General features: G+C 40.9%; 1 protein-coding gene across 1 annotated transcript in view; it reads left to right on the plus strand.

Annotated features, from left to right (window-relative positions):
- Nucleotides 1-27,799, plus strand: part of LOC143268227 (uncharacterized) — a 76,347-nt gene that overhangs the window by 35,835 nt on the left and 12,713 nt on the right. Inside the window, exons 3-4 of the mRNA XM_076549373.1 lie at nucleotides 24,552-24,622; nucleotides 27,590-27,614. Coding sequence (XP_076405488.1) covers nucleotides 24,552-24,622; nucleotides 27,590-27,614 — 96 coding nt within the window. The remainder of the gene's footprint in view (nucleotides 1-24,551; nucleotides 24,623-27,589; nucleotides 27,615-27,799) is intronic.

The raw sequence follows: 27,799 nt of genomic DNA on the forward strand, positions 1-27,799 counted from the left end.
ATGGATTAGGGCTGTAGTGAGTCTTTTGTCATTAGTATTAAGATGATTGAGCACAAATAGGGCATGAGATAAAACATGATGAGGAGTAAAGTACCCATTTGAGGCTTGTAGCCTCTTTATTTGTAGCTTTAGATTTTGATGAGTTTTTTTTATGATAGTTTGTCTCTGTGGATTATAGGGTATTTTTGTAGTGTGGGCAATTCCCCACTGGCTGTAAAATTGTTTAAATGTTTTTGAAGTATATGTTGGTCCATTATCTGTCTTTATTTGTGATGGAAGGCCCATAATCTGAAAACATTGTATGAGATGTTGAACCACATCTTTGACTGTTTCTCTAGTCCTGGCTGAGGCAAAAGTGAAGTGGGAATAAGTGTCTACTGTAACATGGACATATCTCATCCTACCAAAGGAGGAGACATGAGTCACATCCATTTGTTAAATGACATTTGGTTTTAAACCTCTAGGGTTTATACCCATTTTTGGTGGATGATGAATAGGAGGGCAATGTGTACATTCCCTCACTATTTGTCTTGTCTGTTCTCTTGTTATAGAGAACATTTTTTTTAAAGCAGATGTATTTTGATGATGTATTGTATGATTTTGTTGAGCTTTTTGTATAGCAAATGCTCCTAAAGAATTTTGTGTTAGTAGATCTGTCATAGCATTTTTCTGAGCCAGTGGGCCAGGTAGTTTGTTATGTCCCCTTATGTGTCCCACATAAAATTTTTGTGATCTATGGTGTACCAAATTTTGTAATTTTTGTAAAAATGGTAAAATAGGGGACTTTCCTGATAAAAGAGCAGTTTTTAATGTTGGAAACAAATTAGTTACATATTTAGAATCTGTAAAAAGGTTAAGCTCTTGAGGAAACTTCTTAAAAGTTAAAATAACAGCTCTTATTTTTGTTTGTTGTGTAGAAGTTTTTTTTCTTTTTTTTATCCAAAGCCCATGTGTCTGGGTGAAAACCGCAGCTCTTCCTGTGGAAGAACCGTCTGTAAAGATATTTACAGCATGATTTAGGGGGCTGTGAGAGAACCAGACAGGAAATATCAGTTTTACATGTCTTGTAAACTCTATTATAGGATGTTTAGGGTAATGATACAATATTTGGCCTGTGTAATTTTGTAATGTCAATATTTAATCTTTATTGAATTGATATAAATTTTTTAATTGTGTCTTATTATATGGAATGATAATAATATGAGGCTCTCTGTCAAATAATTTTCTGGACTGATTGTGGCCTTTGTAAATTAACAGGGAACACAAATATGGATAATCAGCTAACATTTTTGTTTGAGTGTGTGGTAAATGTAGCCATTTCAACACCCCGTCCTGCCAAAGACAGGCAGTAGGTGTATAGGAAGTTGTAAAAATTAACAAAGACTAAGGTTTTTTATAATTTATCTGTTGTATTCTAGCTTTAGTTAAGGCTTTTTTTTACTAATTGTAAAGCTTTAATAGCTTTTTTGGTCAATTTTTGTTTTGATCTTGGATCTGTATCACCATGAAGAATTGTATACAATGGACTTAGCATACCAGTGGTAATTTTTAAATAAGGTCTAAGCCAATTAATGTCACCTAGAAGTTTTTGGAAATCATTTAAAGTCTTTAATTTATTCCTTTTAATGGAAACCTTTTGAGAAGTAATATAACCTTTTTTAATAATTTGACCCAAATAATTTAACGGCCTATCTCTTTGTACCTTATCAGGGGCAATTACTAGACCATGTAGAGTTAATGTTTTAATAGTTTTTTTTAATATTTTTTTTAGCTGGGCTTTATCTTTATGAGCCAAAAGTATGTCATCCATATAATGAATAAGATACAAATCACGATGTTCCTGTCTTATTTTTTGTAAAGCCAAATCTACAAATTTCTGACACAATGTGGGTGAATTTTTCATTCCTTGTGGTAAAGTTACCCATTGATACCTCCTAAAAGGCTGTTTAAAATTCTCTGAGGGAACACTAAAGGCAAAATATTTACTGTCTGAGGGGTTAAGTTTAATGGTAAAGAAGCAATCCTGTAAATCTATGACAATTATATGCCATCCTTGTGGCACAGCCACAGGTGAGGGCAGACCAGGCTGTAAAGGTCCCATGTCTTTTATGACTGTATTAATTGTTCTAAGATCTTGTAACAGTTTCCATTTTTTTGATTTTTTTTTAATTATAAAGACAGGAGTGTTCTATGGACTATTGGATTTTATTATGTGTCCTTTTTGTAATTGTTTTTGTACCAGTTGTTTTAGAGCCTGTATTTTTTTTGTTGTTAGGGGCCACTGACTTACCCATACGGGCTCCTGAGTAAGCCACTCTATTTTATCTGTATAAAGATGTTTTGCAGTGGCCCCTATGAAAAATTTTGATGACTAATTTGGTCTGAGGTTACTAACTTTATATCCATGGAATCTAACATATCTCTTCCCCATAGTGTAAAGGGAAGAGAAGGAAGCACAAAAGGTTGAATCAGTTTTTTTCTGTCTTTACTCTTTTATTTTAATAATGTAGTGCTCTGCATAACTCCTGAAGCAGAGCCAAGCCCTAACAAAGAAGAACCTGTCTTATGGACGGGCCAGCTACTGGGCCAATCTGAGGCAGCTATACAGGTCCTGTCCGCACCTGTATCCATCAGACCCTGAAACTTTTGTCCATTGATCATGATATACTTAAAGGGTCTCTCTCCGAGATCCTGTATCATGAATGCACCTTTAGTGGATCCAAATTGTCCTTGTCCTCGAGCAGCCTTAATAACAGGATTGGGCAACTTAACAAAAGGCAAAAGAATCAATTGAGCTAGCCTCTGTCCTTTATGAATTTGTATAGTTTTTGTTAATGGTTTCACCATAACCTTGATTGTATTTTTTGTATCTGTATCAATAACTTCCGGTAGGACTTTAAAATTTTTTTGATAATTGGAGCTTCGTCCAATGACTATTCCCACAGTTTGTGGCAACAGAGTGCCCTTTATATTAGTGGGGACCAATGTCACTCCATCCCATTTGGATAATATCATATCCTTAGTGCTAGCCAGATCCAAGCCGGCACTCTCTGGAGTTGCTCTAGGCAAATCATGAATAGTAAATTCTGGAGTATCAGGGTTTAACACTGAGGGAGGTGTCCTTTGCCTGGCCTCCTCTCCCTTGGGTGTGGGGTTAGGAGAACACCCCTGACCTAGTTTTTTGTCTTTTTTAGATCATCATTGGAATTTCCCCTACCTAGGGGAGTTCCATCCTTATGAAACTTTGATTTGCACTCATTTCTCCAATGTCTACCTTTTTTGCAGCGAGGGCATAGGCCAGGAACCCCCTTTCTGGGTCCTGCTCTGTCTCCCTGCCTGCAGTCTTTTTGCATATGTCCTTCTTTCCCACATTGAAAACAAGTAGGAGATTGGGTGGCCTTCTTGCCATTCCCATATGTCTGTTTTACATAGGCGCTGAATTTCTGTCCTTTCATTGCTGCGGCGTAGGCCATTCCTTCACTACAACCGGTGAGGCATCTTGGCATGCTTTTATATAATCTTGTAGGGTTCCTGTTTTTCTGATTGGCCTAATCAGATCTTGACAGAGAGCATTGGCATTTTCCCAGGCTAACTGCTTCAAAAGAATGTCCGTTCCCTCAGAGGGAGGGAGCATTCTAGAAATAGCTTTCTCAAGTCTAGCTATATACTCTGGGTAAGGTTCCTCAGTACCTTGCCTAATGTTAGCCAATGCTCCTCCTTTGGTTTCCCGAGGAGGAATCTTACGCCATGATTGTACGGCGTTGGCTGTTATCAACTGCAAGATATCTTTAGGTATCTTGGTCTGAGATTGTGGGGTGGTGTAATCCTCTGTCCCCATAAGCATTGACATAGTGGGCTTAGGGCCACGTTTCCTGAGGGATTGTACCACAGTGTCTTTATTCTTGTCTTTATACTTAGTCCTCTAGAGGATATAATCCCCAGGGCTGAGAGTGGCTTTTGTGGTTTGCATCCAGTCATAGGGTGTTAACCAAGAGCTGGCAACCACATCCACTACTTGCAGTGTGTAGGGAGCAGAAGCCCCAACATTTTTTACTGCATTTTGTAATTCTTTTAACACCTTTAATGAGAGGGGCTCCCATACAGGACCCTCATCCTCCCATGATTCTGTAACAGGAAACACCCCAAAGGAGGCGTCCCCCATCCTGCGTGCCTCTGCCATGGCCCCTTGGAAGCCAACAGGCGGCAAAGGAGGATGTTTCCTGGGTTTTGGCACAGGCCGCTGACTGGCCGCAGCGCCAAGCACCTTAGGAGATCGGGGATTATCAAAGTGATCCCGATGATCGTCTTTCCATTCCTGCTCTGCTTGTTGATCATCAAGACCCCAATCATCATTATTGTCTTCCAAAGTACTATACTGCAGAGGAGGAGCAGAGGCAGTGAGCGGCATATACTCTCCCTCGTCTCTTTCCTCCTGGCCTACTTTTGTATAAATAGGGGGTTCCCCCTGTTCAGAAGCGGTTTCCCTGTAGAGTCCCTGAAACGGGGTTGTCTCTGACAAGAGATCCCTCAAATGAAACCACAATTGAAATGCCTGAGGGGGCAGAGTCTTTTTACCATTGGTCTGCACATATTTACGCATTTCTTTTTCCACTCTCTTCCATTCCTCTGAGGTCAAGGAGCCTTCCTCAACGAACCAAGGGCTAGTCTTTCTTAGAAATTCAATAAACTGTTCCACATCTGAAACTGATGTCCGGAACCCTGATTTGGCTAACATGTGTTGTATCATAGTAACCAACATTTTTTCATTCTTAGTCAATGAGTGTCCCATGGTTTCTTGATTACTTACTCTTAACCGGTGATCCTTTACCGGCGGGACTGCAGCTCCCTGGTAAGAACCGTACCTGACTTTAGAGGAAAAAAGAGAAAAGAGGGGAAAGATTACCTGTCCTTCAGGTCCCTGTTCGGGCGCCACCTGCCGCAGACCACCCAGAGGGAGACCACCACTGCGGGAGAACCAGGGAGAAGGCTCGAGGAGAAGTCAGGAATCGGCGAGGAAATGACAGACAGACACACAATAGATTGTTGTGCTGCTGTAGATTTACTTCTGTAAGACTAGTGCTTATATTCTTTTACAATCAAGGAACTTGGCAGGGGGATTACATCAGACTGATAATTTTTACAATCACTCAGAATCAGCAAACTTTTTCAATTTCACAGAATCAGCAAAAAACAATAGCAAAGCATATCAGTATCTATTTCTGTGTAGACAATAGCAAAGTACTTTAGTATCTATTTCTGTGTATCACTTTCGCAGCTTGGTGTTCTTTGTGGTTGTTGCTTAAGGGCATGATCTCAGAATTTTGTGAAATCTGTCTCGCGCCAAAGACCACATCTGTGAAAACCAGACGTTTACCAGCCAAGGTTTAAGTCACCCTCTATATACTTTTTGTATAATTTCATTTATTTTTTTCTAACTATTATACGCTCATCTATCTTTTTAATTGTCATATACCCTTCTATACCAATACCTTAGGGCTGGCTTCATATTTTCTATGATCTGTTGACTTTCTTCCTTACTATGAAGGCACCAAGGCTTTCTAGTCCTGGCTAGCCTTTCCATGAAAGGCAAATCATTCCAAAGTTGTTTCTTTTCCTTCATGATTCACTCCCCACAACACAGAAAAGACATACAGAGAAAAAGCATGATTAGTGCAAACAAGGACTGTTGCCCTGAGATCCTCAGGCTGCATGACGACCGTTGGACTTGGGGAAACTGCCTGAGGTCTCGCTCCAGGAAGCTTCAACCTCAGCCCTTTTGCTGCCAGACTCTAGTACAGCGGCAAGCTTTCAAGCTTTGCTACAGCTACACAGGTGTCACAGCTGTGGGCGTAGCAGTAGAGGAAGAAGGGAGTGTAAGGGCTCAAAGCAGTGATTCCAAGTCACAAAGCATCTACTTCTATAGCCATCCTGGCAGGCATGAAACAATGTAAAGATATACTTTTGGTCCTCCCTTTGGTATTAGGACACTGATACCATTGATGCCAAGAATCTCATACTGAGAGAAGGAACAAGCCAGGACCCTTGAGGAAGCCAGGAGGACTTATTTTCTGAGAAGAAACTTAAAACGTATCATATTGCTTTTCAGGAGACTGAAGCTCAGACAATGGTAGAGGGGGTCAGGAGGGAGGGACTAGCTTGACCAGCACTGCTGAGCTATGGATACCTCTTGATTTTATTCAAAACTAAACCTCTGATAGGATCCTGAGGATGGTCTTGATGGAGGAGTCAATGAACCTCTTTGTTCCTCTTCCCAGTGTACTATCATAGCCAACATCAACAGGCCTTCCTAGGGTGCCATCTTGTATTGTCAGGGCAGCATTCATGGAAAGTGGTCTGGTGGGGCTGAAGCAAAGAAAAGAGTTCCTTTATCAGTCTTTCAGTTCTGCTTTCCACTACTCAGTGTGTCTTTAATTGGTTAACGAGTGTCTTAGTTACGTTTATATTTCTGCGATAAAACATCATGGCCAAGGCATATTATGAAAGAAAATATTTTAATTTGGGGCTTAAAGTTTCAGAAGGTTAGAGTCCATGACCATCATGGCAGGAAGCATGGTATCTGGGAGGCAGAAATGGCACTGGAACAGTAGCTGAGAACTCGCATTTTGATCCACAAGTAAGAAGAACACACACACACACACACACACACACACACACACACACACACACACAATGGCAAAAAGTCTTTTGAAACCTCAAAATTTGCTCCCAGTAATAGCACCTCCTCCAATAAGGCCACACCTCTTAATCCTTCCCAAACAGTTCCAACAACTGTAGACCAAGTGTTCAAATATATGAGCCTATGGAAGCCATTTTCATTTGAACCACCATAGTGGGATTCAGAGTCACAGTTTGGACCCTAACATAGGTACCACTTACACATCAAGTATAGGAACTGTACAGCTGAGGATGCCTAAAGAGATCTTCCTTTAACATATTCTACCCCTCTGTTACAACCTGGGTGTATTAGCAATTCTAAAGAGATATGCTGAACACCCCAAGCTTATAAAAAGCCTCTTGAGGCAATACCAGGCTTGTTCTCCTAAGAACAAGAGGGGCTGAGCTCCAATAGACACATGACAATCTAATCAAGAGGATAGCCCTCGTAACCATATGACCACATTTTAGAATATCTGTACTATTTCCAGGATGGTTGCACTTAAAGCCATCATGCAGTCAAACAAACCTATGGGGTCAGGGAGGACAAAAAGACACACAACTGGACAATGTGCAGAGAGACGAATTTTGGAACACTCAGTCCTAAGTGATATGCTTCATCAAGTCTGCCCCTCATGGTTCAGGGACCTATGCAGAAGAGGAGGTGGAAAGATTTCAAGAGCCAGAGGTGACAAACCACTCTAAGGAAACACTGTCCTCCAGATGTAACAGGATTGACGCACATGTGAACTCACAGAGCCCATGGCAGCGCACGTGGCACCTTCACAGGGGTGAGCCACACAGGGTCCCCACTCTGAGAGAGGGAAGTGGACAGGATTCCTACTCCTAACCAAGAAGCTATTTGCAACCAATACCTATGGGCAGAGGAAAAATAAGTTTTCTACAATGTCAAATAGATGGCATTTGCAGAGTTCTTGACCTAAGCCCTCATGTTGATGATAGACTTCACTGACCACACTGCTTACTGTTCCGTGCATTAATAGCTTCTGCACACAGCTTGTTGCTCATTCTGGTGTGACCTCCTGGTGTACAGACTTGCCTTTCTGTATCACTCAGCTCCATGGCCATCACCTAGCAGCAGTGCAGTAAGTAAACTTCCAATTAGATGATGATGAATGAGTACACTGTATATTGGCACCTTCCCCACACTAACTTTCAAGGCCTTTGTGAAGTGGTAGAGAAAGCTGAGTTACTCGGGCCTAAGTGTTACATAGCTACTACAATATTAGTAGGCTTGAAGGACATCATAATAGTTTAAAACCCAGGTCTACAACTACAGTCAACTAATCAATGGTCAAGAAGAATGGGACCTGAGTCATATCTCTGATCCTGGAAGGGAACATGACATCTTGAACTGCTAAGAAAACTTTAATTGATAACTGTCAAAACCTGGTTCTGGAGAAAACTGGTAACTGACAATACCTGATTATTGAGAAAATAACCTTAATTAAAAAAAAAAAAAGATCCGATCCCCATTAGGGAATCTTCAAAAGCATGGTCCTAATATCTCAAACTGCTAGCCACAGATTGCTGCAACTTGGCATCACCGAGCTGCAGCCTATTGCCCTGTGACCCACACTTTAACCTGAACCAAACTTTAATCAACCAGAACTGCTCTTGTTTGTATGATTCTGATTTGCACAGGCCCTATTTACATGCCCAGGAATGCATAATTGAGGATTGTGTGCACTACAGTTTATGCTGACCTCCCAGACTAGGTAATCTGAACTGCATTTCTTTGCATGGGATGAACTACATGCCAGGAAAGTACACAAGGAAAGTCCCCCTTACTATAAAAGTAGTTTGCTCAAATGGAGACACCCCCACACCTGTCTCCCGCCCGCTGCCCTGTGCTCTAGAGGATACTGTAGTTACTTCCCAGCCTGCCTCCCTTTTGTAATCTACTCTATAAACTATTATTCCTGTTCTGGTCTAAAGAGTGAATTTGTTAACTCTACACTCATGCCTGCCCTACTACTGTAGTGGCTGAACACTCAGCCTGCTACAAAAATCTTATAAAATTACTATCTAACAAGAGGCCTCTGATAATGAGCAAGGGATACCATATTCACTCCCCATAAGAGTCAATTCGACTCTTGTCAATCACCCACACAGGAAAACACCCATCAGGGGCCTTTGGAATAAAGCTTGCTTAAAACATAAATTGACACAATAGTATCTTTGGTCACTGTTAACTTACCCTTGTTGAGAGTGCCAGACTTTACTCTGTAGTAAAGACTGTCTACCTCCTGTACTATAAAATGTCTCATCAGAATTCTCACCATAGTGATAACAAGGACCAGGGAGAAGAGGCAGAGCCCAGGGTGAAGTTTTTCATGTATTTTTTTTTTCTTAGAAAACAAAACGGGAGAAAAATTGGGTAAAACTTGGACTGGTCTTTTTGTGGCAAGGATGTGGGGAAAGGAAAAAACATTTTCTTTGGTGGTGGGAGTGCAAATTTGTACGGTCACTATGGCAATCAGTGTGGTGGTTCCTCAGGAATCTGGGGATAGATCTACCTGAAGATCTAAATATACCACTCTTGGGCATGTACCCAAAGGATTCTACCTCCTCCTACAGAGACACTTTTTCATCCACATTCATTACTGTTCTAGTCTAGATGTCCATTGACTGATTGAGAAGATATTGAAAATGTGGTACATTTACACAAAGGAATTTTGTGTTTTTTTAAGCTGAATGAAATTCCATTGTGTAATTAGACTAGAACATCCTTGCCAGCATGAGCTGCCATTTGTCTTATTGATGATTTTGGTTGACTGGTATAAAATGAAAGTAGTTTTAATTTGCATTTCCCTGATGGCTAATGATGTTAGCCATCAAGATTTCTTTAAATGCTTCTCAGCCATTTGTGTTTCATCTCTTGAAAATTCTCTGCTTAGTTCTATTCCATTTTGAACTGGGTTATTTTCTTGATGTTCAGTGGTTTTAGTTTTTTATGTATTTTAGATACTAAGCCACTATTCAATACATAATTGGTAAAAATCTTTTCCCATTCTATAGCCTGATACTTTGTCTGAATGATAGCATCCTTTGCCATACAGAAGCTTTTCGACCTCATGAGGCCCCAATTAGTAATGGTGGGTCCTAGTGCCTGTGCTACCGGTGTTCTGCTCAGGGAGCATTTTCATGTGCCAGTGAGTTCAAGACTATTCCCCACTTTCACGTCTATCAGATTTGGTGCATCTGGCCCTATGTTGAGCTCTTCAGTCCATTTGGAATTAAGTTTTGTGCAGGATCATATGTATGGATCTATTTGAATTCTTCTACACGTAGCTGTCCAGTTTGACCAGCCGCATTTGTTGGAGATGCTTTTTGTTTTACAGCTCTGGAGGGAAAGGTATTCTGACTGTTCGGGAAGTCAAGCTATACTTGGAGCTGCAATAGGGCAGACAGCTCAGCTCTGGAGGGAAAGGTATCTTGAATGCAAAGTCAGGCTATACCTGAAGTTGGGATGCAGTAGGGGGGCGGTCTCCCTGCAGTATAGAGCAATCCTGCTCCTCTCCTGGAGAAAGCCATCACAGCTGAGCTTTGTTCTGCCTACACCCTCCCCGCCCCCCATTTAGGGGGACTTCCCAGAAGAGCGCTGCTGCTTCTTCTCCTCTCTGGCCCAAGATGTTGCTTCTTCAGCTCAACTCTGCTAAATGGGAAACCCCTGCAGAAATGTAGCAATCTCCTCAGGCTCTGGTGAAAAGCTGTTACCTTTTTCTGCTCCATCTTACTCAGTCCCCTAAGGGATGTCTCAGCAAGGTTCTTCTGTTCTGCACCTGCAAATGAAGATCTTCACCTAATACTCTTTTAAGAAAGACATTTATCACTCTGGAAGTTGCAAACAGCCCAGCACCAAAGTTCACACTGAAACCCTGCCGGCGGCCCTTTCTGATTTCATCTCTGTAACGCCACTGCTCGGAGGCACACAGGTAAGTTTGGTTTCTAACATTTTTTTTTTTTTTGTCAATTATAAGTTTTTGTTTTTAATGTTTTGAGGTAGGCAATTGGTTCCTTTATTGAAGTACAAATTGAGAAAAAGAAAATGCTATTTCTTTTAAAGTCCAGTATTAAACTCTACCAGCTGCACTAGTGGACAGCTGACAGAAGTGGAGTTAGAAGAGACAAGAGTATTGAATCTTGGGAGAACAAGGAAAGAGAGACCATGATAAATGAAGGCACTATAAGAATAGGGAGAAGCAGAGTGCTAGGGAGGTTCCCAGGAATCCACAAAGATGACTCCACCATAGACTACCGGCAATGGTAGAGAGGGTGCCTGAGCTGACCTACTCTGGTAATCAAATGGCTGAATACTCTAACTGTCATCATAGAGCCTTCATGCAGTGACTGATGGAAGCAGATGCAGAGATCCACAGCCGGGTCCCAGGTGGAGCTCCAGGAGTCCAATCAATGAGAGAGAGGAGGGATTCTATGAGCAAGAGATATCAAGACCATGATTGGAAAAAGTACAGAGACAACTAGCCAAACTAGTGGAAACACATGAACTGTGGACCAATACCCGAGGAGCCCCCATGGAACTGGACTAGGCCCTCTGGATAAGCAAGACAGTTGTTTAGCTTGAACTGTTTAGGGGGCCCCCAGGCAGTGGGATGGGACCTGTCCCTAGTGCATGAGCTGGCTTTTTGGAACCTAGTGCCTGTGGTGAGACACTATGTGCAGCCTTGGTGCAGGGAGGAGGGGCTTGGACCTGCCTTAACTGAATGTACCAGGCTCTGCTGACTCCCCATGGGAGACCTTGCCTTGGAGTAGGTGGGCATGGGGGTTGGGAGGAGGGAGGACAGGGGAATCTGTGGTTGGTATGTAAAATGAATAGAAAATCTGTTAATTAAAAAAAAAGAAGAAGAAAAAAGAAAGAGACTTATTAGGAAGGAGGAGTCCAGGAGAGTGGCTGCCTCTGCCAGGGTGGGAAGGAACAGTCCACAACTGAACAGGCAGAGATGTTTATATAGGGCTTCTTAGGGGTGGAGTTTCTTGATGGAGAAGATTTTCTACTCAGAGATTGGTTAGTTTTCCTGCTCAGGGATTGGTTGGTTTCCTTGATTGGAGGCAGAGATGGCTTTGGTTTCAGGGTCAAACTCTGTTTCTTTTAACTGGCCCTTTTCAGCTTTTTGGCTCTAGTTCTAAGGCCAGGGCATATTTATTTCACTGGCTCTGATTCGAGGGACAAAGTATGTTTCTTTGGCACTGGTTTCAGAGTCAGGGCATGTTTCTTAGTTTCTGGGTTCAGGGATAAAGTGTTTCTTTCACTGGGTCAGGTCTCAGATTCAGGGTGTGTTTCTTTCACTGAGTCTGGGTTCAGGGCCAGGGTGGGTTTCTTTGGCTGGCCCCTTTTCCCTACAATAAGTATGGACCTCTTTGAATTCTTTTACATGTAGCTATCCAGTTTGACCAGCAGTATTTGTTGGAGATGCTTTCTTTTTTCAATTGTGTATTTCTGGCTTTTTTTTTTTTAATCAAAACCAGGTGCCCATAGGTATGTGTACTTATTTCTGGATCTTCAATACAATTCCATCGATCAATGTGTCAGTTTTTATGCCAATACTGTACATACTCTGTAGTACAATTTGAGGTTGGGGATGGTGATCTCCAGCAGTTCTTTTATTATTCAGGAAAGTGTTAGCTATCCTGAGATTTCTCTCTCTCTCCCTCCCTCCCCCTCCCTTTCTCTCTGTTTCCACATGAAGCTGAAAATTATCATTTCAATTTCTGTGAAGAATCACATTGAAATTTTTATAAGACTTGCACTGAATCTGTAGATTGCTTTTGGTAGAATGGCCTTTTTTTTACAACATTAATCCTACCTATCCATGAGCATGGGAGATCTTTCCATTGTCCAATGTCTTCTTCAATTTGTCTATTCAGTGTCTTAATGTTTTTATTATATGCCTTTCACTTGGTTAGGGTTATCCCAAGGTTTTTTTCATTTATTATTATTGTTGTTGTTATTATTATTAAAGAGATTTTTCTATTCATTTTATATACCAACCACAGATTCTTCTGTCTTCTCTTCTCCTGCCCCTCAGCCTTCCTCCAACCCACCTTCTCCAAGGCAAGGTCTCTGAGAGATGTTGTTTTCTTGATTTCTTTCTCAGCCTGTTTATGATTTGTATATTGGAAGGCTACCATTTTTTGTGTGTTAATTTTTAATCCTGCTACTTTTCTGAACATGTTTATCGACTGTAGAAGTTTCCTGGAGGAATTTTTAGGGTAATTTATGTATATAATCATATCATCTGCAAGTAGAGATACTTTGACTCCTTTCCTGTTCATATCCCCTTGGTCTCCTTCAGTTGTCTTATTGTTCTTGCTAAGACTTCAAGTAGTATATTGAATAGGTATGGAGAGAGTGGACATTTTTGTCCTGTTCTTGATTTTGGTGGAAATGCTTTGGGTTTCTCTACATTTAGGTTGCTGTTGGCTGTGGGATTTCTGTAAGTCATCTTTATTATGTCAATGTATGTCCTTGGTATCCCAACTCTTCAGGAAGGAGTGTTGGATTTTGCAAAGGGTCTTTTCTGCATCTAATGAGGTGACCATATCATTTTGGTCTTTCAGTTTGTATATATGGTTCATTACATTGATTGATTTACCCATGTTGAACCATCCCCATGTCTCTAGAATAATGCTAACTTGATCATGATGGATAATCTTTTTTATGCGTTTGAATTTGGTTTTTTAAGTATTTGTTGAGAATTATTCCAGCTATCTTCATAAGGCATACTGGTCTTTAATTTCCTTTATTGTGGTTTAGTTTTTAGGATAATATTGGCTTAATAAAAAGAATTATACAATGTTCCTTCAGTTTCTATTTTTTGTAATATTTTGAGGAGTAATGGAGTTAATTCTTCTTTAAGGCCTGATAGAATTCTGTGCTAAATTCATCAGTCCATAAACTCTTTTTGGAGTAGGAGACTTTTAATGCTTTTATTTCACTAGGTGTTATTTCACTAGGAGATCTATTTAAATTGCTTATTTGATCTTGATTTTACTTTAGTAGGCTATATATATCAAGAAATTCATCTGTTTCTTAGGTTTTCCAGTTTGGTAGAGTACAGAATTTTTAAAGTATGTCCTTATGATTCTCTATATTTCCTTGGTGTCTGTTGTAATGTTCCCCCTTTTTTCTCTAATTTTATAAATTTTGATCCCCTTCTCCATATTTTAGTTCATTCTGCTAAGGGTTTGTTAATTTATATTCTCAAAGAACAACTTCATTTCACTGATTTTTTTTTTTTTTGGTGTGTGTGTGTGTGTGTGCGTGCATGTGCGCGTGTGCATGTGGCATGTGCTTCTATCTCTTCATTTCAGCCATGAGTTGACTATTTTTTTGCTGTCTATTCCTTTTGGGTATTATCTTCTCTTCCTCCTCCTCCTCCTCTTCCTCCCCCCTTCTTCTCTTTCTCTTTCTCTTTGTCCTTCTTCTTCTTCTGTTGGTCTTTTTCATCAGGACTGTTAGCTCCCCAATAATGACACAGAAACTTATTAAATTATGAAATCTCAGCTTATAGCTTAGGCTTTTTTCAAACTAGTTCTTATAATTTAAATTAACCAGTTTCTATTAGTCTACATCCTGCCATGTGGCTCATATCTCTTACTTCTCCATCTGCATGTCTTGTTTGTTTCCTGTCTCTCAGCACCTCTGCTCTTCCTCCCATTGTCCTCTGTGCTCCCCAAATTCTGCCTAGCTATTGGCCATTTTAGCTTATTATTAAACCATTCACAGTGACATATCTTCACACAGTGTAACCAAATATCTTGCAACATTTCCCTCTTCTTGGGAAATAAAAAAGAAAGGGTTTTTAACTCTAACATAATAAAACTATATACAGTAAGAACAATTATCAAGTAAGGATTACATTTACAATACCCAGTCCATTTGTATTTGGCAGATTCAAAGAAAATACTCCATTATTTGTCCTATCTTGGTGACTCCAAAGTTTTTGTACCTAACTTATTTTCTTTCATAGCTAAGGAAAAATATAACTAAAACTATGTAGTCTTCAACTTCATCAAAGACCTCAGAAGGATATAATATTACCTGAGTAAACAGGAAGTGCAGTATAAGCCACTTCCAAACCTGTAGAAATAACAGACATCTGGCTGCCTGGACAGTCACCCAACATGCCTCTACAATATTGGGTCATCCATTTTCTGCCTACAGTCTATCTGTCAGACTTTTCTATGAATCAGGAATTTTTGAAGGACTGTCCTATCCTGTCTTGGTTGCTTTTTTGTATGCCCTGCTTGTCCAGTTTGGGCAGTGTAGTGACAACAGTAGAGGCAGAGGCAGTTTCTTGCCCAAATAGCCAGTTTTTGGCACAAAGAAAGCAAACTCCATATGGAGTTTCTTCAGTGGCCATCATCTTCTCTGAAGTAAATTGGTGCTGCCAGGAGCAGACGTGTCTCACTGTCATGAGAAGCCCTATGTTATTAAAACATTAAAATTCTGTATTCTGTAGGTCTCTGAAGTGTTGGAAGACCATCCTATCTATTTAAGATATGTCTCTGATTGACCCTGAAAATATACCTAACTTGACTGTAATTTTGATTGTAATAGAAGACTAACTACTAACCTGTATTTCTTTATTATCCTAAATAGCTTTCAAGGACAAGAACTTTACATTACATTTTTAAATGAGCTACATAGGCACAATATCTTAAATAAGAGTAGAAACATACCTTCAGTGTAACAAAAATAACTTTAAATTTATATCTATATACCAAAATCCATACCAATGTAAAATATTTGAGGTTAATAGTTATCTTTTTCCCCTATATTACAATATCCCCACTAAATTATAACAAACATCCATTACCCACTGGATTACCATAAACTACTCACTCCACCTCTTGGGAATGTGGATGTTATGCTCTCTTAACTTCTTCCTGTTGTCTGGGGACACTGACATCTTTGGGGGACCTTAAGAAAATTAGAATGATGGTCAAGTTCTGGCTAGAATAGCCTACAAGGTAAGACCATCTCAGCCAGCAGCCTTGAAGCTGTTCTGGATGCAGAATTCTGAGGAAACTGCAACAGGGGCATTCTGAGAGGCTGGATCACCTGGACCATCTGTTTTCCTTGGTGTCTGGTCCCCTTGCTCTGAAAACACAAGCTTTCAAAGGTAACATACATATCTAAATTATCACAAGTATGGCCTCTGTGGTGTGCACAAGTCAGTTAAAGATGATTTTTTTGTTTTATGTTGTAGAATATTATTTTAAGATGTATTACATTTGTTTGTTCTGTAGAACATTGGCTTAATGATAAAAGGATGTGTTGCATTCTTTTATGTTGTGTTTTTTTGGCTTTGTGAAGTACTCTAGACAGGCTTTGCCAGTCTAGAGTACTTGATATTCTGGTGAAGGGCTGATGGCCAGTGGCAGGCCAGGAGAAAGGAAGGAAAGGGCTGGCAGAATAAATAGAAGAATAAATCTGGGAGGAAAAGAAAGAAGGAGCCAGAGAAGGCTAAGAGGACTTCAGGGGCCAGCCACCCAGCCACATAGCCAGCCATGGTGGAAGAGTAAAATTAAGATATACAAAAGTAAGAGAAATGTGAAAGCCCAGAGGCAAAAGGTAGACAGGATAATTTCAGTTAAGGAAAGCTGACTCAAACAAGCCAAGCTAAGGCCAGGAATTTATAATTAAGACTAACTCTCTGTGTGTATTTATTTGAGAGCTGCATAGCGGAACCCCCAAAAGAACAAAAACAGCCAACAACAGTTTTCTGATTGAGCAGGTAAAATATACATCACTTGTCTTGTAGTTTTTGTAGGATTATTTCTTTATGTCTGTAGCCAGGATTTTTATGGGGTTTCCCCTGATCAAATATGATCCCAATTACCTTTAATGAATCCATAGCCTTTTATTTCCTTTGGAAACAAAAGCATAACTTCTTCCCCAAAGTAACATATTTTTTTTAATTCAATTTAAGACATTTAAAAATATATAGAGAGACTAGTTTAATTTGGTAGTTTTTATAATCCAATGTCTCTCAGCAGCTATCAAAACATTTTGCTCATCAGCAATCAAAACGTTTAAAGACAATACAACACTATACAGGATCCAGGCTTTCTGTATATTTCCCATCTCTACATGGCTTATTCTTTTTTTTATTTTTTAACTTTACTTCTCTCTTTAAAGACTTTATGCTGTGGATATTGTTCTATATAAATAAAACACTGATGGCCAGTGACCAGGCAGGAAGTAGGTGGACAGGCAGGAAGTAGGTGGGACAAGGAGAGAGGAGAATTCTGGGAAACAGAAGGCTGAAGAGACACTGCAGCCACCGCCAGGATAAGCAGCATGTGAAGACGCCGGTAAGCCACCAGCCACGTGGCAAGGTATAGATTTATAAAAATGGGTTAATTTAAGATAAAAGAACAGTTAACAAGAAGCCTGCCACGGCCATACAGTTTGTAAATAATATAAGCGTCTGAGTGATTATTTTATAAGTGGATTGTGAGACTGCGGGGCTTGGGGAACCTGGAGAGAAGCCCTCCAGCAACAACTTTATTTTTAAATTATTGCTTTTTACAACTGTCTATATCCTTTTTTCCCCCTTAAGCCTTCACACATTGTTAAATGCACTGTAACCTGTCTAGAGGCTATAACAAATAGCTTGTGTTTGGACCTGTCTTTACTAAGCATCTGCGTCATTCTCTGATCACATGACATACAGCTCAGCTTAGCCCATGGCACTGGCACATGGTACTAGTGGCTGGCAACTGGCTCCATCCCACAGGCAGCAGCCTGAAGCCATGTCTTTGTACACTGCCAAGAACTAGCCTGCCGGAGAGACTACAGGACTAGTTCTTTGCCCATAATTTTATTTTTTGTTTTCTCAGGCCCTATGTTTGGGTATTCATACCCTCCACATTAGAAGCCATTTATAGACAGATTTTTTTGTTGGGACCAACAGCTCCCCAATAATGACACAGGGATTTCTTATTAATTATTAAAGCTTGGCCTGTAGCTTAGGCTTGTTTCTAACTAGTTCTTATAACTTAAATGAACCTATTTGTATTAATCTATGTCATGCTATGAGTCATGTCTGTTACTTCTCCTACTGCATGTTTTGTTTATTCCCATCTCTCAGCATCTTTGTCTTTCTTTCCAACATACTCTGTGCCCCCAAAATCCTGCATAGCTATTGGCCATTTAGCTTTTTATTAAACTAATCACAGTGACATATTTTCATACAGTGTAATCAAGTATCTCACAATATTATCTTTTTCCTTCTTTTTTTAGAGCTTCCAGGTTTACTATTGAGTTGCCAACATTAGATCTCTTTGTTTTTTTTGTTTGTTTGATTTATATGTGGACACTTGCATCTTAGAATGCCTTCTTTGTGTCTCATAGCTTTGAGCATGCTGTGTTTTCATTTTCATTCAATTTGAAAAATTTCTTTCTTGATTTCTGTTTTGACTCAATTTTCATCAGTAGTTAGTTATTTAGTTTCCATGTCTCCATTCACTTATTGGCATTTCTGCTGTTGTTTATATCTAGGTTTAATCCATGGTGTTCAGATAAGATACAGAATGTTATTTCCATTTTTTTTTTAAATATCTATTGAGACTTACTTCATGTCCAGTTGTATGGTCAATTTTGGAGAAAGTTCCATGAGCTGCTGAGAAGAAAGTATATTCTTTTGTGTTTGGATGAAATATTTCCTAGATATCTACTAGGTACATATGGTTTATGGCATTATTTAACACTAGCATGTCTCTGTTTAGTTTTTATCTAGATGACCTGTATATTGAAGAAAGTGTATTGAAGTCACCCACTATTGCTGTGTGAGGGTCACTATGTAATTCTAGCTGGGATTAAAGGTGTGTAACACCATCACCTGGCTTAATCTGTATTTTTAATTATACATTACATTTTAAAATGAGACGCATAAGCATAATAACCAAAACAAGAGTAGAAACATACATGCAGTATTACAAAATTAACTTCAAATTTGTATCAATATATAAACACTCATACCAATATAAAATATTTAAGACTGGTAGTTGTATTTGGTTTAAAAATAGATTCAATAATCTATCATTTTATTCTATTATTTTTATATCCTCCCTTTTTCTTTTCAGAATGGAATCTTGAATCTAATCTCTTTTGGTCAGCTTTTTTTCTGACCATTACCAATAACAACTTGTAATCAACCCCCCTAAAATTATAACAAACATCCATAGCCAATATTTTGGGAATGTGGATGTTGTTTTCTATAGACTGCTTCCTGTTTTCTTGGGGCACTATTAATCTTTGAGGGAACTTTGAGAAAATCAGGATAATTGTTAAGTCTTGGCTAGAGTAGTCTGTGAGGCTGGATCATCTTAGTCAGCAGCTTTGAAGCTGTTTTGCATGCTAGATCACCTTGGTCCATCCATTTTTATTGGTGTCTGTTCCCCTTGTTCTGAAAATATATAGACTTTTAATGGTAACATCCATATCTGTATCAATATAAATATAGATTGTGCATTGTACACAAGTCAACCAAAAGAGGACACCAGATCTCATTACAGATGGTTGTGAGCCATCATGTGGTTGCTGGGAATTGAACTCAGGACCTTTGGAAGAGCAAGCAGTGCTCTTAACCTCTGAGCCACCTCTCCAGCCCGATATTTCCTATCTTTATGTGACTTGTTATATTTTTTAAAGTACTCTATTCCTTTTTAAAGGACTTTCTCTACACTTTATCTTTTCTATCCCAAGGGTATGCATATTTTAAAACATGCTGTTATCCATTTAGAAGTCTTCATCTGAATCTGTCTTTACTGTGTATCTGTAACCTTTTCTGTCTGCAAAAACCCTAAACCTGCCATGCAGTATGCTGCTGGGAGATACTTCTCTCTACTGTGCCCCATGTGATGGGAACCCACCGTGTGGCTTAGTTCATGGTGTGGTGGCCATTGCCAGGAGCTTTGTCACTGTACTGCAGCAGGCATGAGAGACACAAGACTAGGAAGTCATGTCTGGCTCCATTTCTGTGTGTTTAGAACCTTTTTTAAAGCTCGCTCAGGCTTTATGTGGAGGAACATGGCCCTGGAAGTTGGGTGCCATTTATAGGCAGAGTTTTCCTCTCCTGACCCCCGATCCCAGATAATCAACATGGAGACTTAAGATTACTTATAAATGTCAGCCAATAGCTCAGGCTTATTACTAACTAGCTCTTACATTTTAAGTTAACCCATGTACCTCAATTATGCTCTGCATGTGGCGGTACTTTTATTAGCATGTTACCTACATCTCCTGCTCCCTCTGCATTGGGCTGGCAACTCCTCTGACTCCACCCTTTCTCTTCCCAGCATTCTCAGTTTGGCTCTCCTACCTAAGCTTATCCTGTTCAGCTATTGGCCAGTCATCTTCTTTATTAAACCAATCACAGTGACAAATCTTCATAGTGTACAGAATGGTTACTCGACAGCAGGACTATCTCTGCAGACTGAAGGAAATACCAAAGACCTGATGTGTTGTGGATTATTAGCTTGGGATGTGTTACATTTGTTTATGCTGTGCAATATTTATTTAATGATGCAAAGATATGTTGCATTCTTTTATGCTGTATTTGTTTAACTCTGTGAAGCTATGTTACTTTGTCTCCCTAAAACACCTTATTGGTATAATAAAGAGCTGAATGTCCAACAGCTAGGCAGGAGAAAGGATAGGCAGGGCTGGAAGGCAGAGAGAATGAATTGGAGAAGAAATCTGAGAAGAAATCAAGGAGCAAGAAAAGGAGAGGAGAACTCCAGGGGCCAGCCACTCAGCTACACAGTAAGCTGTGGAGTAAGAAGTAAAGAAAGGTATATAGAAACAGAGAAAGATAAAAGCTCAGTGGCAAAGGTAGATGGCATAATTTAAGTTAAAAAGCTGGTTAGAAACAAGCCAAGCTAAGGCCGGGCATTCATAAGAAAGAATATGCCTCTATGTGATTTATTTAGGAGCTGGATGGTGGGCCCCCAAAAAGCAAGAGTAAAAAACAAAAGAAACTACAGAGATCTTTTCTGAAAAAATAAAAAAGAAAGCATAGCAATATAGAGAAGATAGGACTTTGGTGAGAAAGGCATGAACAGGTATAGTGCGTTCTCGATGCTCCTGTAGTCATTACCCCTATCTTAGCCAGAGTTAATAAAGGCTGTACAGATGATCAATGAGGATGCCACCTAGAAAACGATGTGTATAGGCACTGTTGTAGATGTAACAGTCTTATTAAATAAGAAACACAGAGCCAAATGCAGAGTCAAAAGCCCAAGAGGTCAGAGCAGTAGCTAAGAGCTGAGACTTAAAACCACCTTCTTAACCTTCTTGCCGCTGCTGTCCTTCCCCTCAGAAAGAGGCCTACTTCCTGTGTGTCTGTCTTTTTATTGACTTTCTGTTCTGCCTTCTTATTGGTTGTAAACCCAACCACATGACCCCCTCGTCACTGCCAGTCTATACAGACCTCTAGGTCTCTATGGTTGGTATTGAGATTAAAGGCATGTGTCTCCATGCTGGCTGTATTCCTGAACACACAGAGATCTGCCTGTCATGTGATCAGGATTAAAGGTGTGTGCCACCACCACCCAGCTTCTGCTATGGCTTGTTATTAGCTCTGACCCCCAGGCAACTTTATTTAAACATACAAATAAAATCACACTTCAGTACAAATAAAATATCACCATAGCTCCTGTAGTCATTACCCCTATCTTAGCCAGAATTAATAAAGACTGTACACATGGTCAATGAGGATGTCACCTAGAAAATGACGTGTACAGGCACTGTTTATTATATTACCAATGCACCTGGCTACTGTTCTTGTCAATTCGTAATGAGGACATATCCAGGCCTGGCTAGTGGAAGGGAAGTTCCTACTCATCCCAACCATCATGTGACAACTTGGCTCTGAGTGACTTTGAATCTGAGCATCTCTAGAAAATATGGAAGCCTTGTTCACCTCTCAGTGTGGTCCTCTAACCAGAGAATCACTAACTGATAGGCACTAGGCAGGTTGAAAATATTGGAGGAAGATCATATATTTCTGCTAAGCTAGGGCCCTTCTATAGTTTCTCAGGTAAACAGTGAAGGTAAACAGTGAAAATAAATACATTCTCTACTGTTAGTTACATGAGTAACCAACACAAACCTCATGCTACCTGAGTTCACTCATGTTGCTCACTCTTCTGCCATTTAATAGACACCACAGAGAAATTCTGTAGTGCATCCATTTCCTTGAGGGCAAGTTGTGTGTGTGTTTGTGTGTGTGTGTGTGTGTGTGTGTGTGTGTGTGTGTGTGTGTGTGTGTAGGGAAAACATTTACTTTGTAGTTGGCCATCATGAAGTAAAGTACAGTGGCATTTAAAATAACCCAGGCTGTAGTCTTGGACTTATATGAGCTGACTTGCCTAGATAGCAGCTGTTGGGTGTCACAGTATGATGAGTTCACAATGAACGTTCTATGACATGCTGCTGACATGTACTTAGATATGTTCGCACCGCAGTGCAGAGTGCCAGTATATATTGCGACTTGCCTCCAATATACACGCTTATAGATACAGAGATATTGTTTTGGAATTAGAGTATAATGGGGAACTGCTGTAGTCGAGGTATGACATTACTAGCCATTGAATACTTCAATTAGACTGGTTAATGTTTCTCAAAATATCTTTAAATATTTATAACTTCTGTGTTGTTAGAATTATGTTTTATTATGTATTATGTATATTCTATTCTCTATGAAATACTTTGAAATACAGTCCAGAAGAGGCTAGCTCCCCAGAACTGCTCCAGGGTTGTGAATAGAAGACCTCTTTCAGAGCTATAGCTGTCTTCATGAATTGTTCAAAACCTAAATATAGAGATGTTCATATTTGTGAAGAGCTGTTAATTAAGATTGTATGTTTTCAATGATCTTATAATACTAGACATTTTAATATGTAATGTTAATCCATCAAGAATTCTGGGGTTCATTTCATTAAACAGGTATACACTGACCATGGTAAAGTAGCTAGAATATTCTAGAGAACAATGCTGGCTATTTTTAGGCATGGACATTTGATTGATTGTATACTTAGGTCAACATAGGAATCATTTAAAAATCTATACCTCTTTTCAATAGAGATTGGTAAATTTGAAATGTAGGTCTTTAGGACTATCAGTCATATGCCATTGAAGAACAGTGACCTGGGAATTTAAAATTCAGGACTTTGGATAGCAGGATATTTTACAATATCTAACCTTCCCAAGTGTTGACACTGCTTGGGTTATATTCATTAAATGACTCAGCAACAGCATAGACACATGTTCTTCTTTATTGACTATGTGAATTCCCAGGGTGGAATAACACAACAGAGAGAGAGAGAGAAAGAGAGAGAGAGAGAGAGAGAGAGAGAGAGAGAGAGAGAGAGAGAGAGAGAGAAGGGGAGGGGAGGGGAGGGAGGGAGAGAGAGGAGAGAGGGAGAGAGAGGGAGAGAGAGGGAGAGGGAGGGAGAGGGAGGGAGAGAGAGAGAGAGAGAGAGAGAGAGAGAGAGAGAGAGAGAGAGAGAGAGAGAGAGAGAATATGCTTAAGTAGAAGAGCCAAGATGTGAACCCAGACATATTGCCCACTATCCTGAGTCTCTAAACACATGTCAGGATATCTGCAAGTCTGTAGAAGTCCTAGGTACTATCTACTTTATGACATAGCCCAGGACAGGTATTGTTACATCAGTGTCACATTTCATCCTAGTCATTATAAGGAAGTACCAGTACTTCTCATCAGTTCACAGATACTTAGGGTTGGGACACTCACCTTTACCCCTGGCCTAAAGACAATTACAAATGGGGAGATCTTTGATTGGTGTCTAATGGCAATACAAATGTGGCCCTTAGAAGTACAGAGACCTTGTGAGCTATACACCCTGAAAGAGTGACACATAAGTACCCAGAATATCTACCCAGTTTTTAGAGTATGCATCACCCTTGAAGCAACTCTCATGTAGAACTGTGTTAAAGGACTTGAATGATCAACAGGATCCAGACAATCATTCTTCCCCATCACTGCTGGTTTTAAATTGGATGCCACAAAACACATGAATACAAAGGTTCATAGAATAGTAAGAAAAGACTAGAAGGAGAAACAAGACACAATATGCTTATTATTGCTTTCCACTCTTCAGTAAATTATTGTTGTATGTCAAAGGATGAAGGATCAATACAGTTACACCATATGCCTCATACTAAATTCACTTCCCCAGTAAAATGTATATGTTATCAAGGCTAAAATTCTATGTTCTTTGTGGTGAATGCAGAATCAGAATGTATCAATTGATGGAGGTTGAAATATGTTTGTGAGATATGCTGAAGGGATTGTTAGTTCTTCTGGGCTTCAAAATGATCTCAGGAATTGATGGTGATATGTTGTTTAATTGTGAGATTTATTTTAATGGAGAGAGTGAGATGGCTCAGTAAGTATCAGTGCTTGTCACCAGACCTGATGTTTTGATTCTGTCCCCAGAATTCACCTAATGGAAGGAGAGACTTGGCCACCAAAGGTTGTCTTCTGATGTGCTCCCTCCCACACTGAATAAATGTATAAAAGCTTTTTAAAACATGCATTCAGTAGTTACATATTGAAACACAGACTCTCACATTGCTTTAGATTCCTATTCTCTAGAAAGCAGGAAAAAAAAAAACCCTGTTTATTATTATTTTTTTAATCTTTGCCTACATTTGCCATTAGGAAAAACAGTCCAGTAGTCGCTTAACTAAGTCTAATCACATGTACTGATGCCATGCACTTTTATCCATGTCAAGTAAAGATGCTTGGGTGGGTAAATGGTACCATGAACTGACAGTTATTTTTCTGTCCCTCTAGTTACACCTGAACATCAAGTTGCAACACCATCTTCAACTGATGTACAGAAGTCCCCCAGTTCTTTGACAAAGGTAAACAGTTTCTTTATGAAAGAGTGAAAAGCTGCTTTAATGATTCTTCCCTTAGGTTTTGGTGGCTCTCACACTTGAAAAATAAAGTTGGTTAGGTTATCATGGGTGTTAAATAGTATATTTAGGAAGAAGGGAAAACAGAATTTGACCAGATTAGTGATTGCATAGAACACCCACACATGCTTATGTCAGGTATTGATTTTGAGTCAAGGGGACAGGATGTCTTTGGGAGCATGGTGTTCCGCTTTTGACAAAAGTATGTAAATTTCACTTGGAAGTTGATAGGCATATCATCCATGTAGACTTGAATGTTCACGTAAGGGTCTCCCGCTTTTATGACTTCTAGAGCCTCTGGTTTAGGTTAAATTTGATTGTTCCCCAAAGATCAATGTTGTGGAAGCTTCATATGCCCCAGTATAGGGTGTCCAGTTGCTCAGAACTCTAAGTCATGGGATGCACGTACATTATTAGAGTGCCTCATAAAAGGGCATAGTAGTAATATAGTAATCATAATAATCAGTAGAATACAGGAAACTTAGATATTTTTGTACCACTCTAGAAATCACAACAGAGATGGGGCTATTTTTTTCTCAACACAGAAACACCAACTCATCCTAAGCCTATGAGGTCTTAAATAAGGGCGATTACAATTCTGAATACCTTAAATATCCTAAAACTATGGCATGTAGGACTGGGTCTCATACAACCCAGACTTGCCTCACACTGCTGGTCTCCTGCGTTTCTACCACCCAAGTGCGGGAGCTACAGGTGTAGACCAGTATGCCTGACTCAAACACATGGAAGTGCACGTTATCCTCGGGGACCACGAAACCCTCGGCCTCGACTGGGGTGCGTGCGTGCGTGCGTGCGTGCGTGCGTGCGTGTGTGTGTGTGTGTGTGTGTGTGTGTACGCCCGCGCGCGTGTGTAAGGGGGTCCTACCCAACTCATGGACACACCCTTCCCTAAGATCCTGGCCTCGAGAGGAGGCCGGACGGGGCCTGTTTGGGGCCCTCCTTGAAGAGAGGGGGGACATTTTCCAGTCAGAATTCACGTCCTCTTCCAACACCCCCGCCCCCGGCCAGCCCCGGGGCCATCTGGGGTCAACAAAACGGTATTTCCCCTTCCGGAAGCCCCTGCCAACACCATGTGCAGACCGGAGTCCTCAAGTCAACCTCGCCCCCGCTCAGCTGCCGCCAGGAGAGAAGAGAGGCACCACGCAGCCAGCCACGCTTCCAGCTTGTGAAAAACCGCAGGAAGCCTGGGCGCGGGCGGGCAGGCGCGGCCCTCCCGGGGCACCCGAGCTACGGTCTGCGCAAGCGCAGAGGGCGGCCATGCAGGGAGGCACCGGAGAGCCACCGGGCCGCGGGGTTTCTCTGCCCGGGAAAGTCAAAGGCGGAGCCCGGGGCGTTTGTTCGCGAGGCGCGCAGCAGGAAGCGGGCAGCGGAGAGAAACCTGTTGTGGCGATGGGGAGACCCCAGCCCTGCCACGTCAGCCCCTGCTGTGTCAGAAAACCCCGGCCTCGCTCTCCTCACGCCCTGCCCGGTTCCTGGACGCTAAGGTCTTTTTTCTAAGATGCCGCCGCTGGCATCCTGGACTGTGGGCCCGGAAGAGAGAGAGGGACTCCCGAGGCATCAGAACAAGGCGTGGCCTTGCGAATCGGACGCCCTGGACTAGGCAGGGAATATGCAGTCTCCGGGAGACCCGTGGGAAGCTGAGGCCGCCTTTGAACTAGCGCCCTCGAAAGCAAACCCCGGCGGCGGGCGCGGGAGAACCAGGCGTCGGCGGCAGTTTTTGGGGAGAGCAAAAGAGCACGTGGTGTTGGCTTTTATGTGGCGGCACGATGTTATTCATTAAGCGGCACTGTTACCGAGCGAGAAAAGGTTCGAGGCACCACGAAACCCACTCTCAGAGTTTATTAGGGAAGGAGGGACAGAAGAGAATGTGCTTGGACCTATGGAAGATCTGTGGGGACAGGGGGAGGAGAAGAAGGGGACAGGAGGCTGTGACTAGCTTTCGGTTTTTGTTTTTTTTTTTTTTGGTTTTTCGAGACAGGGTTTCTCTGTGTAGCTTTGTACCTTTCCTGGAACTCACTTGGTAGCCCAGGCTGGCCTCGAACTCACAGAGATCCGCCTGCCTCTGCCTCCCGAGTGCTGGGATTAAAGGTGTGCGCCACCACCGCCCGGCCCCTGTGACTAGCTTTTTATGGATTCCCCTGCCCGAGGGCATATGTAGCTATGCCACGTATGCGCATAGATTGCCTAATGCAGCGCATGGATTACATAGGCCATAAAGCCTTGGAATGACTAATCATTTTGGCAGTACATGCTCGGTCATGTAGGGGGGGGGAGTGGCCACTGACCAGGAATTCCAACCCATGGGCCACAGAGGGACTCTACAAAGAAAGCCGGTGGTATGACAACCTGAGCTCTGAGCTTCAAGCCTCCTGTCTGGAAAAACTGGGAGTTCTTGGCTCTGTGACTTTTGGCAAACGTATCCTTTCTGTGTCTACATTGCCTTCCTCAATAAAGTAGCAATAACAATATTTACTTAATTGCCTTAAAATATTAAAAGATATTAATCTGTCCTGGCACATAATAAGTGCTCAATAAAGGTTAATTCTTGTTTCAAACAAACAAACAAACAAACAAATCATAGTAACCAGATATAGAGTTGCTCTGTCATGTCGTGATATACCTTAGCTGACCATCAGTGGAGGCGAAACACATAGGGATACCTGATGTGGCCTCTAGTCAGCAAAAGTGAAAAACAGACTAGTGTTTGTCACAAAGAAGACGTCCTGAGATATTCTGTCAGTATCATACGACATACTAATCCAGAATCTTCCACCCAAGGGCTTGGCAATCCTTGGTGTAATAATGCCCAGCAAACACGTGAGCCAAAGTGTTGTACAAACAGAACTCACCATAATCTGAGTCTCAAAGTGTTTTCTTTACTGTGTTTTGCAGGTGGACCCAGGAAAAGACAGATGTGGTATGTATTCCAGAGTCACTGAAGACATGTTTTAGATGTGAATTGTGTGAATACTGGTTGTCTTTTGTCTAGTGTACCACAGTAAGCAAAACACATTCATCAATTGACAGTTGGGAGTTTGATTTAGAAAAAAAAGTGATACCTCAAGTAAGAAATCATAGTCATGTGTCTACAGTTGCTACGTC

The sequence above is a fragment of the Peromyscus maniculatus genome, chromosome 12 (assembly GCF_049852395.1).
Source record: "Peromyscus maniculatus bairdii isolate BWxNUB_F1_BW_parent chromosome 12, HU_Pman_BW_mat_3.1, whole genome shotgun sequence".
In the NCBI taxonomy this organism is placed as follows: domain Eukaryota; kingdom Metazoa; phylum Chordata; class Mammalia; order Rodentia; family Cricetidae; genus Peromyscus; species Peromyscus maniculatus.